At 34.9% G+C, this 13,508-nt stretch overlaps 1 protein-coding gene across 3 annotated transcripts in view; it reads left to right on the forward strand.

The window, feature by feature from the left end:
• The first annotated feature begins 12,127 nt into the window (after positions 1-12,127).
• Positions 12,128-13,508, forward strand: part of MFS16 (major facilitator superfamily transporter 16) — a 52,877-nt gene continuing 51,496 nt past the window's right edge. Inside the window, exons 1-2 of one of the 3 annotated variants that reach the window (XM_072525724.1) lie at positions 12,128-12,353; positions 13,110-13,259. In XM_072525724.1, the coding sequence (XP_072381825.1) occupies positions 13,114-13,259 (146 nt within the window). In that variant the 5' untranslated portion in view covers positions 12,128-12,353; positions 13,110-13,113. Of the gene's footprint in view, positions 12,354-12,768; positions 12,953-13,109; positions 13,260-13,508 lie in introns of those variants that run through there. The other 2 variants (XM_072525726.1, XM_072525725.1) reach the window with 2 other exon arrangements.

Below are 13,508 nucleotides of genomic sequence, written 5' to 3' on the forward strand. Positions count from 1 at the left end.
ACATTTCACATGCAAAGTATGCTCCAGAAAATTTTCACATCATTGTTAAAAAGAACATGCAAACTCTCACTGGTGAGTAGCTATGGAAACCTTGCATATAAATTCTGTAAATCTGTACATTCTGTTACGAACAGACACACATCGAGTATCAGCTTGGAAGAGTGAATACGCCTGCACCGTCATTGCCAAGAATCTCTAGATATACAATGGCGTTAAAAAGTCCTGCATCACCTAAGCGCCTTAAAATTTTTGGAGGTTTAACACAATTTTATTTTTATTTACAATTTATTTTAATTCATTTTAAGTTTGCTTGTAATTATCATTATCGGTATACTTACTAATGTTTTTTTAATTACTAGCTCAAAATTCTACAGAAAAGATTAAAATAATCTGATTGAAGGGATTTCCCATAATCCGAGAAAATTATGAGGTGATTATTAAGTCATTAAAGTACTATTAAATTGAATCTTAATGACAAATTTACCACATATTTTGACTATATAAACACTCTAGTTACCCTAACACATTTATTAGCTCTTTGATTTTTGATAAAAAGGTCAAAATGTCATCCCAAACCAAACAAACTAAATTATCGGACGAAAAGCGTTTTGGAATTATTTTTCACCATAAAAACGACAAATCCAGTCGCGAAATAGCATCCGCAGTAAACTGTAATTAATCTACAGTAATTAGAGTCATTAAAAAGTATACTGAACAAGGAAAAATCGACGACAGACCGCGTAGTGGCCGACCAAATAAAACTTCTGTTCGTGATGACGCTGCGTTAAGAACAAGTCTGGCAGACAGAAGCCTTAATTCCACGCAATTGACGAAGCTGTGGTCTGAATCTACAGGTGGAAGCGTGTGCACTTCCACTGAGAAATAGACTGCTTAGTTTTGGACTTAGAGGATGTAAGGCACGGAAGAAGTCACTGCTTTCAGAAAAGCAAAGATTGCACCGTTTGAAATGGGCCAAGGAACATCGAATCTGTACAGCAGAGCAGTAGCAGGGTGTACTATTTAGTGATGAATCCCCTTCCAATATTAATAATCATGCTGGAAATGTCTACGACAGAAGATTTCCTGGTAAAGACTTTTTTCTCCAAAATGTGTTCTTACAATTAACCATCCAACCTCCGTTATGATATGAGGTTGCATGTCCGCTCGAGGAGTTGGTCGCCTACACGTTGTCTCTGGGATGTGCTACCAAATACATTGAGGTACTACAGAATAAGATGCTGCGTAGTGAAAAAGACCTGTTTGGCGAAAAAAAAATTATTTTTCCTGATGAAAATGCTCCTTGCCATAGAGCAAAATTGATTAAAGCTTGGATGGAGAGTAATGAAATTGATAGGATGGACTGGCCAGCGCAATCCCCGGACCTCAATCCCATCGAGAATTTGTGGCAAAGGATATCAAACATTTCCAAAAGCAAACCCACAAATAAAACGAAATTAATCGAATCTCTAATCCACGCTTGGCATCACTGTATTTCCATGGAGGAACTGCAAAAATTAATAAAATCCATGCCCAAAAGATGTGACCTAGTTATTAAAAACAAGGGCTGGCCAATTAAATATTAAAATTAGTTTAAATTACTTCAATGTGATGTAGAATATCGTCTTGATATAAATAACTCAATTTTTGTAATATTGAATAAAAATTTTCCGAACTACATTTTTTTTATTAATCAAATTTTTTGCTGTGTTTCCATTTTATAATATTGTGTTTAAGTGCTTGTTTGATGTAGATAGTAAATGGTTAAAAAATATTTAAGGTAAATTCCTTAAACTTCTATTTTCATGTATTTGGTAAGGTGATGCAGGACTTTTTAACACCACTGTAGTTGAACTCTGTCGAATATTTTTCATAGACCCTGCTAATAAAAGCTTAAATTTAATTGCTTTCGAACACGTTTACTTATACAATTAATATATAGCAAACACGAATGCCTAAATTTTTATTATTGTGATTTCCTCGACCTAAAAGAACATATTCACCCAGCCTAGCTTCCACTTCTAACTAGTATGTGGAGACATCCGAACGGGCGTGGTGGTATAACTCCTTTTATCTTATTTTTCCGAAGACAAATTCAACACATTTTAAAGAATACGTTTATTTCTACTGTAACTAAAGTAAGCATTAGGGTATGTCCGTACATCTGAAATCCGATAAAAACTAAACCTAGCAGGGATTCCTATTAAATGAAAAATGTTCAATTTATATCTACCAAACTGGGTCAGGGCTTTAGACACATAGTTTTATTGCGTTTTCAGTTTTCGATTAGGTAAGCTTGTATTTGTGTCGTATGTGGGTTGATAAATTAATTAAGTTAGACAAATAATAATTTTGTACCAAGGGAATTATTGAAAACGTCTTCTTCGCGATACGGGAGGGGCACTTGTATACTTCACCTCCTATAATCATACATTATAGAAAAAGGTACGAGGAGATGCACGTCTTTAGCCAATTCATAACATTATTGCCAAATTTTGTCTAACAGTTTGTTAAGATTATTTTAAATATGTTTATATGAGGTTAAGTCACTTTTTTGAAAACGATTTCTGGAGTGGAAATCGAAACGTTAAAGTTATTTAAAAATGCAATTTTCATTACAACTTATTGTGGCTCAACCCCATATAAACAAATTTAACTTGTCACAAGTTACATTACTTGTGACATTTACATGTCACAAGAAAACAGTTGCAGAACCTTTTAAATAATTATTTTAATTTTAAATTTAGGTAAATATCGTTAAAATTCATATTAAACAAAGTCCTTAATCCAGCAAATTACACAATTTTTCAACCGGTTTTGACTTTGTCTCGATAGATTGAAAGAACTGAATAATAATTGCACTTAATGATATGATTATCCAGATAGCATGCAAACTTGGGACAAGTTTGATTCTAAATTGTTGCGTCAGATATGACGATGCAAGTTTGCGACAATATTAATGCAATATTGTCAAGTTAAAGATGATGTTTCAAGTTTGTGGCAACATTGCTGCAAATCGTGCTCGTCATATGTTACAAGTTACAAAGTATCTAAAACAGAGGGCGAAGCAGCCATTTTGTGTTTACCGTTTTTGAGTATTAGTTAGTATTTTTAGTGGAATATTACTATACTAAGGTGAAGCTTGCCTGTTTGAAGTCTACAAACACGTTGTGAACATCAATGTCATGTTCCCATGATTTACTCAAGATCTGTTTGACTGTAAATATTTGATCCAGTGTCGATCTTCCCCGTCAGAAGCCCGTCTGATACTCTCCAGTAATATTTTCTGCTAGTGGTTGGAGCCGCTGGTTTATAATATACGTGAGGACTTTATATGGTGTACATAGTAGAGAAAGTCCACGATAGATTTTGCACTGGAATTTATCTCCTTGTTTATAGATCGGACATACTATACTTTTCTTCCAGTCGTCGGGTATTTTCTCTTCTTGCCATATATCTTTGATGAGGATGTGGTCACCATTTACCATATACAATTCTGTATTGGTCAACTCCCGGGGCTTTATTGTTTTTCTGGGCCTTAATAGCTTCGAGAACTTCTTCTATGGTTGAAGCTTCTATTCTTATTCTATACTTCATTCTCTTCTACGTAGTTCGTACCCATTTCATCTGACATGTCTACTTGTGTACCAAGTAGGGTCTGAAAATAATGCTTCCAGGTTTCTGTGACTTTCTGTTGGTCACAGATTATTTGCCCACTCTCATCTTTACATAGACTTATTTGAGGTTTATACCGACTTCTTATCTTTTTTAGGTATTCATAAGCCCCTCTAATTTCGTTGTTTTTGAAATTTTCTTCCATTTTTTCTATTTGTCCATTTTCATAGGCCCTTTTTTTATTTTTACATATCTTTTCTGCTTTCCATCTTGCGACTTCACATGATGTTCGTCTTTTCCGTGTTCTTCTTGTTATATACATTTTGTGTGTTTCATTTCTTTCCTCTATTGCGCTTGTCTGCACTCGTCATCGAACCATGCTCCTCTTCTCGCCTTTTTCTTGTTTCCCAGGGTGGACGCTGCCGCTGTCAGTACTGCTATTTTGATATTATTCCATTTGCCCTCTATGGAGTACAGTTCTAGCGTCCTTAACTCATTTACGACTTCTTCTTCTAACTTCTCTTTACATTCCTGAATCTTCAGTTTTTCCAGGTCCAGTTTGTTTGTTCTGTTTGTCTTTCGTTTCTTTGTTAACTCTGCATCTAAATTTGGTTTGGAGTAAAAGTGGATCCGCAGCATGCTCCTCGTCGTGTTCTCACATCTGAAATACTACTGGCTGCCCTTTTGTCTATCAGTACATGGTCGATTTGATTAGTTGTGGTTCCATCTGGTGAAATCCATGTCATTTTGTGTATGTCTTTATATGGGGAACTTATAACCATGTTTTTACTGGTGGCAAAATGTATCAAAAGCTCCCCATTCTCGCTTGTTTCATTGCGCAGTGGGTGTTTTCCTGTTATGGCATAGAACTGCGACTCCTTGCCTATTTTAGCATTCATATCCCCCATTATAATCTTGATGTCATTTTTGGGCGTATTGTCAGCTGTTGGTAGAAGCCTTCCTTTGTATGTTGTTCTTTTTCTTCTGTTGGGCAGTGAATGTTTATCATTGTTAGGTCGAAGAAGTGGGTGCAAATTCTTAACTTGCATATATTTTGACTGACTGCCTGGAAGTCTATGATTTTTGACTTAAAATCATTATCCACCACAAATGCAACTCCACATTCTTTGCTTCCTTGTTCCTTTCCAGTATATAGAATTGTGTGCGTTTTAGTATCCCTGACACCTTTCCCCAGCCATCTTGTCTCCTGAAGAACAGTAATCATGAGCTTATATCTTTTTAGTTCTTGCAGATGTGCGATTTGAGCTCCTGGTTTATTTAGTGTGCTCACATTCCAGTTTCCAAATATATAGTCCATGTTTCGTAGCTTCAGTCGTTTCCGAAAGTTCCGTCCTATATTCTGAGGCAAAGGTTCAGGTTTCGTAACAGTGTGTTTTTTCAGGGAGTGGGTTGTCAGCCTATTGCCCAACCTTCCTCCTTTACCCGGGCTTAGGACCGGCAGTGGTGACTCATGAGCTACTCGATCTACCCATTTTTTGTCACCACAGGCGGAGTTATAAAATCTACAATATATTGGCTGATTGGCAATACCACACAAGCTTATTAGACACATTAAAACCACAATGGATGAAACTCAAGCATGTGTACGAATACAAATCCACCGGACAGACTTTTTCAAAATTTCGTAAGGACTAAAGCAAGGAGATGGGCTGGCCCCAACTTAGTTTAACCTGGCACTAGAGTATCCGGTTAGGCAAACTGGACGAGGAAACCTACTGACCAACCGAACGGTTCAACTGGCCGCTTATGCCGATGATATTAATATTATGAGTAGAACATCAACGGGAGCACAGGAAACATACGCAGAGTTACAAACGCAAACAAAAAGACTAGGTCTGGAAATTAATACAGAAAAAACAAAAATAATAAAAGTAAAGTTCGTGTAACCTTCTGGCTAAGGTCTAGTGTTAGGGTTTTCAGGTCGCGCAAGCGCCCCTAACATGACTTAACGACTACTTTCGCAGCCGGGACCGACGGCTTTACGTGCCCTCCGAAGCACGGTGGCAGCTCAGTTAAATTAGAAATTGAAAATTTTGTCGGTGCCGGGGTTCGAACCCGGGTCCTTCAGCTTGTTAAGCCAGTAACATAGCCACTGAGCTACGGCTGCCACGCAAAAATAATGATATAGGATAGCCCCACAAAACATTATACATGAAGATGACATTGAAACGGTTGGAAAGTTTACATACCTGGAAGTAGAAATATATGCCGACGGATCAGAAGATGGAAAAATACGAAAGAGAATAACACAGGAAAACAGGGCTTATTTTGCCCTATCCCGTATATTTCGGTCTAAAAATATCCACCGAAATACGAAGATGAGAATCTATAAAACCCAGTGAAATATGGGTCCTGAAAGAAACATCCAAAAGCAAACTCGACACAGTCGAAAGGAAAGTACTGAAGAGAATACTAGGACCTGTGAGGGAAAACGAAATCTTCAGAAGTCGATACAACGAGCTTTATCAACTTTATAAGGAAGCACCACTGTCAGACTTCATTAGAATACAAAGATTGAAATGGGCCGGACATGTGATAAGAATGAGAGACAGGCTACCAAAAAGAGCATTAAATGCTAGAATTCAGGGAAAGAGACCGGTTGGAAAGCCAAGAAAGCTCTGGGAAGACACAGTAAACAGCGACGCACAAGCCCTTTTAGGAGTCCGTGTATGGAGAAGATCAGCCACAGATAAGCAAGGGTGGAAGCAAAAAATAAAGGAGGCTAAGGCTCACTTTGGGCTGTAGTACCGTAGAAGAAGAAGGTGAAGCTTACATCACAGATTTACAGACTTACATCGGAACGAAATAAAGAAGCATTAACAAAGTATTTAGTTGTGAAATTGATTACTGTATTTTCTTTGGTGGAATTAAGGTAAGTCTCTTATAATTTTTGTAGTTTCTATCGTATATTTACATACTATTTAAAAGTGGCCTATATATCTATTGTTATTCACTGAGTTTTATGATTCTAGCTGCATAACCTCAAAAATATACATGGGTACACATATAATCATCGAGTTCAGATTCTAACTCGATGCATATAATACAAGATATATAGATCGTTCCAACACCAGACCGTTCACCCAATGCGACAGAGAAAACTGATACACAAAGCCAGCGGCGGCTCGTGGCCTAAAAAAGTAGTGAAGATGAGGAAAGCTTGCCTGAGCCAAAAGGAGTTTTGGTACCTACTTCGCGCCCAAATCTCATAAAAAATTCGTTAAAAAAATGTTTAGAGTTTATGGCCCTAATAACTTGAAAACAGTTTTTCTTGTTCAGTTCTGCTTGCCTGGGGTATTTTAGTTCTGAACCTCGACATTTCATTGAGGGTTTTTGGCGATTAAAACACCACGCCTGGGGTTGGTGAGTTTCGATTCAGCCACCCAATCTAAGTCAGATGCTGATTGCAGCCGACCACTCTGGATCAGACGCAGATGTTTAAAATACTGGTTGGTCGACAATGTAAAAGAACATCCCTTTTATCTTTATTTTTCCAATGCCTAAATGGAGTCTCTAATATATTACACACCAAGTCATTAATTTAGCCACCATTTAATATAGTCTTCTGCAGGTCATCATGCAGGGTAGAGTCGATGGCAAAAAGGGAATAGGTAGAAAGAGGAAATCATGGCTGCGAAATATTTGAGACTGGACAAACATGACTGTAGACGATTTATTCCACGTTGCAAAAGACAGAGAAATTTTTAGAAATGTGGTCGCCAACCTCCGTTAATGGAGACGGCATAGGAAGAAGAAGAAGAAGTCATTAATTGGATTCAAGTCTCTCTAAAATTATTTTGGTCCAAACGAAATCCACGAGAACACTTTATATCCGAAATCCGAAACAAACCACAGAGAAATGTATTAATAAAGTGCACTAAACAAATAAAATTAATATTGTGACTAAACTAAACTAATAAATACTATACTATACACTATACTATATAAAAATATCTATATAATGGACTAAATTTCAAAATATTGTCTCTTAGAGAAATTTCCGAAAAATAGGAATACCAAATACACATCCAACAGTGGGTGAAGACGAATAATATATTTTTAAGCGGAACTGCACTTCCAGTTTTCTCAGCTATCACTAAGGATAGGCTGACGTCACGTTGCCATGGCAACCGTGAACGCTGATGCAGATGGATTTTGCATTTCAAAAATTATATTCACCTCTTCCTGAATCCTATTATACACGGCTAGTGACACAGGTCAGGACTTGACCGTCAAGTTGTCTTTTTTAATTTTTAGATTAATTAAAAGAGAATAAATAATTGATTTCAGAATTTAGATATAATAATGTTGTTTTCATTTTTTATTTATTCGTCTCAATTTAATTATATTTTTGTGGTGAACCTCACCTTCACCTACTTCACCTGGCCGGCCGCCGCTGCACAAAGCAGTACCTGCATCTCTTTCTAATTTTCCAAGTTTATCGACCACGTGACCTAAATGACCAATGCTAAGGTCACGTGGTCGCTAAACTCGGCCCATTAGACAGAGATCCAAGGACGGTTTGCATCAGTTTTCTCTGTCATACTGAGGGAACGTAGTGAATTGTAGTTCATTCAATTACCGACACTATCTTTTTCTTCTTATTTTATTAACACGATTTACGCTAAGTATCGCTAGGTATAAGCCAAAAATTATTTTTTACATTCAAATATATAAAAGTTGTAGATTTTTATTTATGCCTTTGACAGAAAAAAGTGAAAAACGTGTTTTTTCTCTGAAATTTTGAGGTTATGTAAAAAAATATATAAAAGTTGTAGATTTTTTTATTCTCGATAACTTTTGCATTTAACATTCTTCTTTGAAACCACAAGTTACGACGTTATACATAGAAAACTGTTTTTCATCCCTAAACATGATAGGTTTATAATGTCCACGGGACTCTGGTGGTGGAAAATTGAACTCTTATTTAACCTCGTATTTACTAACGTTTTAGAGCTTCCATATCCGAATGGTTCATTTTTTTCATTTTAAAAACAGATCGACACTGGTCTATAAGCCTAGTTGTTTCAGAGCTGAAAGGCAAAGAAGCCCAACTACAATTTTAGATTAAATTAAGTGATATACCTATACAGTGTAGGTAAAAGTTTATGGTCGGTATGGTAAAATTTAACAGGATATCTAACACAGATATAAAATCATATTTTCAGCGAATAGACAAAGATAACAATCATATTTCCCCTTGGTCTCCTCTCCTTATTTTTAATAGACGCCTATTGCCCATTAGTGAGACTATTAGTTCCGATCAGAGATATTTTACATATCTCTAGTTCCGATCCACCTTATAGCTGAGGGGCTAAAGGTGGGTCGTTGACATTTTTATCGGAACCGTTTTTCGTAAACTAGTAACTAGTTGATTGTTTCAAATAAGCATTCATTCAGATTTTTGGGACAGGGTAGAGGATAAGGTAAAAATATGGGCTATCGCAATTAATATGAAATACACACCACCATCTATACGTCAATAGCTTGACTAAACTACATTCGTTTTACATACTCCCATCCGTCAACAAACGCACGTGAAAGTCAAACAGGGTCGTACTGAGATATATTATATGATTTTTAAAAATATTTACTTTTGAAACTATTAGTGTCAGAATTTCTTGAAATTTAATCACTGTGAGCAAAAATTATTGTTCCCTTGCAGGAAAATGTGCTAAAATAAAATATTCATTAATTGACAGATACATAACAAAATAAACATTTTGAATAAAAAAGCAACACGCTACGATTTGAATTTAAACAGACTGGCAAGTTTGGGTCTGTAAAGCTGGGTACACATATGCGAGCAAAACTGTTCGCGAACCGTTTGTGAACGCTATATTCGTTAATGTGTACGGCAGAAAAAAACGCTTGCGTACTGTTTCATCGTGACCCGTCGCGAACCAAATTGTTGCGGTTTATTCCACGACTTCAAAAGAAGCTCGTCTTTCAGTTTGGACGGCGCTACTAGACGCAGCGAACATTCTTATTGTCTCATCAAATCGACATTGTGTGAATGACGTGTTCCTTCCTTGAGAAAACAGTAAACTGATTATTGTACATACAATTTTTATTTTTGTACACAATAAATCAGTACCCAAATTATAAATAAAATGAATCATTTCGCACATGTGTGTTCGTTGTTGGTTTTATCGCTTTCAATGGATCGAGATAAGTATGCGATCAGTACGATGTAAATATATTTTCAAGGATTTGTACGCGTACGGTACGTATACCGTTTGGCTCGTATATCTGTACGCGACTTTACATGAGAATCCAGTGGTCCATAGGTCCAGTGACTGTTGAAACAATCACATGTTAGTGTTGATGCTGTTCAAGACATTTTTCAGGTACCTATGTTTTTACTTCAATTTTTTTTTTTTTTTTCGGCGAAAACTAAGAATTAATTTAATATTTTATCACACATCGTAAGCGAAAGGCTGATATTTTCATAATATTTTCGACTTTTTCTTTTAATTTGTGTTGCATTTTAGTTATTAATATTTGAATATATGTTTGGTTGTGTTGCAATATGGGCTAGCATGGTGCTACAAATATGAGCTAGCCCATATTTGTATCAGTTTAGTCTACAGGGTGTTTTTCTTTTCAGAATGCCTAAAAAAGTGTTGTAAGTCCAAAACAACGAAAGTCTTGGGATCCAGATAGCATGAAATCTGTGAGAGATAAAACGATGGGTACATTAAAAGCAGCTAAAACTTATAATATCCCGAGCAAAAATGACTGAACTGAGTCCAGATGAAGCAGTACTTACGAAACTGGGAAGAAGAACTATTCTTATCACAGATTTAGAAAAATGTTTGGTGGACTATATCCTTCAAATGGAAGCGAAATTCTATGGTTTAACGCGGACTGATATCAAACGAATGGCATTTAATCTGGCTAACTGGAACGTCTTTTGGACGGGCAGCTAGCATTAACAAAGAGAATGTTCAAATATTTTTTGATCATCTGGAAACAGCATATGATAAATACAATTTTTCCAGTAATCAGGTTTACAACGTAGATGAAACAGGCATAACCATTGTGCAAAATAAAATTGCAGCAATAGTGGGGCGCAAAGGAAAGAGACAAATCGCATCGCTGACTTCGGCTGAGAGATGATCATTAATCACTTTAATTGCATATATGAGTGCTGGAGGGAATTTTATCCCACCCATGTTAATCTTCCCAAGAAAGAATATGAATGTGCAACTCATGAAAGGTGCTCCTCCGGGATCGATAGCAGTCGTTCATCATAGTGGTTGGATGCAGTCTAATTTATTTACACACTGGTTTAAACACTTCATAGATACCGTTAAACCCACTAAAGAGTTTCCTGTACTTCTTATATTGGATGGACACTACAGCCATACTCGCAATTTAGATGTGATCAATCTGGTAAGGGAGAATAACATAGTTATAATTTCATTACCTCCACATTCAACACACAAACTGCAACCGCTAGACAAAACTTTCATGGGAACGCTCAAGACATACTATACCGAAGAAATCAGGCAATGGTTACGTCATAATAACCGCGCCCTCTCTCAGTACGATATTGGAGAAAATTTTTTAATAAAATCCTTTATAAAAAGGTATATAAAAACCCAGTCGGGCTATGTTAAATAGACAAAACGTTTTCGGAATAAGTATTCCATCATCAGTGTCAGGTTAATACATGAATGTAGCCACTAAATATGGGGGTAAAAACCCTTTAAAAATTACTAAATGAAATTAAGTTTACATTATGTTTAAAATTAAGATGATAAAGTTACCGTTGGATTGGTAACATGGCGACATATGACTCTACATTAAGTTGCAAGTCCTGAGACGGTGTCTACGAGGACTTTATTAAAGCAACTCTGTTTAATTGCAACTTTTTTAAAGTTTGGTGAATAAGAAACTATTTTCTTATTCTGTGTTGTAATAACCAATTAGTACGTAATATATGTTGCCTACTCTAAAGTGCCAAAAAGTAGATAAACATTTATATGTTCTACTCTTTCTTTTTAAAATTTGAAATCCATATATATGTACTTATATGGTACAGTGTTTGCTTTTAATTTTGGATATTAAAGTACAAAAGTATTAACAGAAAAACACGAAAATGAAATAAACAAATTTTACCTGGGGATACATATCGAGATTTACATTACAACATACAAAACGTATAAAAATTTACAGTTGAGATTGTTTCAAATATTCCATTCTTACCCGATCGTTAATAGTTGAATGAAGTATTTATAATACACTATTATAAAAAATGTTTTTACAGAAAAGTGGAAGAAGACACGACATATAATTTTATAACTTCTCTTCTGCATTATTATCAGTTCATACAAAAACATTATGATCCTTTCTCAGTAAGTTTGTTTATTATATAAATAGCACTTAAATAATAAACAATTACTCAGAATAATGCTGGTTATTTGTAGGGATAGTCTCCCCCCTATAATTTTAAATATCAAATCAACCCGTATATTTTGACAAAAGTGCCAAAGTCACGTGACTGTTATTGGTCTATTTGATTCAATCACCGTACATGTCATCAAAAATTAAATGATTAGTGAAGTAGTGAGTGGTAATAACACAAGTAATGTTCTTTGTTACTATTCGTCGAGTATAATTTTTAAAAAGTTTGATTTACATATTACTACATGGCAATGAAAATCCACAAGAATTTTAAAGGCAGTCTACTTAAATTTGTATAGAAATATCATGTAAGTTTTTATAAATGTTTTTTATTTAGTTTGAGGATACATAATTCTTGTTTTCTTTGTTTATGCGTTTATTATTTGTTTAAAAATAACATATGTTTTAATTGAATTTAAAACTAAATCACTGGCTCATATCAATACTTTAAAATATCAGTGAGTAGGTGTTTGATCCATGCTTGTACAAGATTTAAATACTACCAAGGATATACTTTCTTTCTTCAAAAACAAATTGTTTGTCTTTGTTAATTGTTCTAAATAAACATTTATTTAACATATAACTATTAAATAAGACAAGTAAAATATTTAAGTTAAAATAATCCTGTTGATTAAAATAAGATGTTAATTGAAATGTTAAATGTATGTAATTTGTCAGAAAATCAAAGGTTGTTGGTGGTTGGTTATAAGAAATTATCACTCATTTGACCTCACAAAGTGCTATATGAAGTGTTTAATTTATAAACATTTATCAGTTTCAGTTATGCTTTGTTGTTTTTATACCTATATTGACACTAACATCTCTTTCATTTGTTATTGTCTTTTTCCTTTATTCATCAACTCTAGCTGTTACTTCTGAGATGTATAGCACTAAAAATATTGTTATGGTACCTTTGAATTACTTATAAATGTTATTTAGATAAAATTGAGCATTCAATCATCAACAATATCGAAACTATCATGATCTACTTATAGTAAGAAAACCTGGTGTTTTCTGACAAATATTTCCAATGATATCTAGACTAAGTTAAAGTTTGCTTTCAGATTTATGCCTTCAATTTTGGGATACAGATTTAAACCTAACAAGAAGAAATCTAAAATGAATGTGCACTCGAATGTTCCATTGGGAGTACGATTTTTACAGAAGTTGACTGATACTTGTTGTCCAAGGTTTCATTTTAATAGGGAACTATGGTAAGTGTAAAAAACGTTTTTTCTTCTTAATATAACAGTGTTTTTAAGGATGTTAAACAAATAGGGATGATATTTTATAAAGTGCTTTAATGTTTCAAAAAATACATAGCAAATAATACATAGCATCTTATATGTAACTGGTAAATGAAGTAATACTGACAAGTGACCCTACTTTCAGGTCATCATTATGTAGCCATCTGACTGTCACTTAATATAAAGCAACTAAATTGATTTCATCATACTAAGAAA

This window comes from Diabrotica undecimpunctata, chromosome 3 (genome assembly GCF_040954645.1).
Source record: "Diabrotica undecimpunctata isolate CICGRU chromosome 3, icDiaUnde3, whole genome shotgun sequence".
NCBI lineage: Eukaryota > Metazoa > Arthropoda > Insecta > Coleoptera > Chrysomelidae > Diabrotica > Diabrotica undecimpunctata.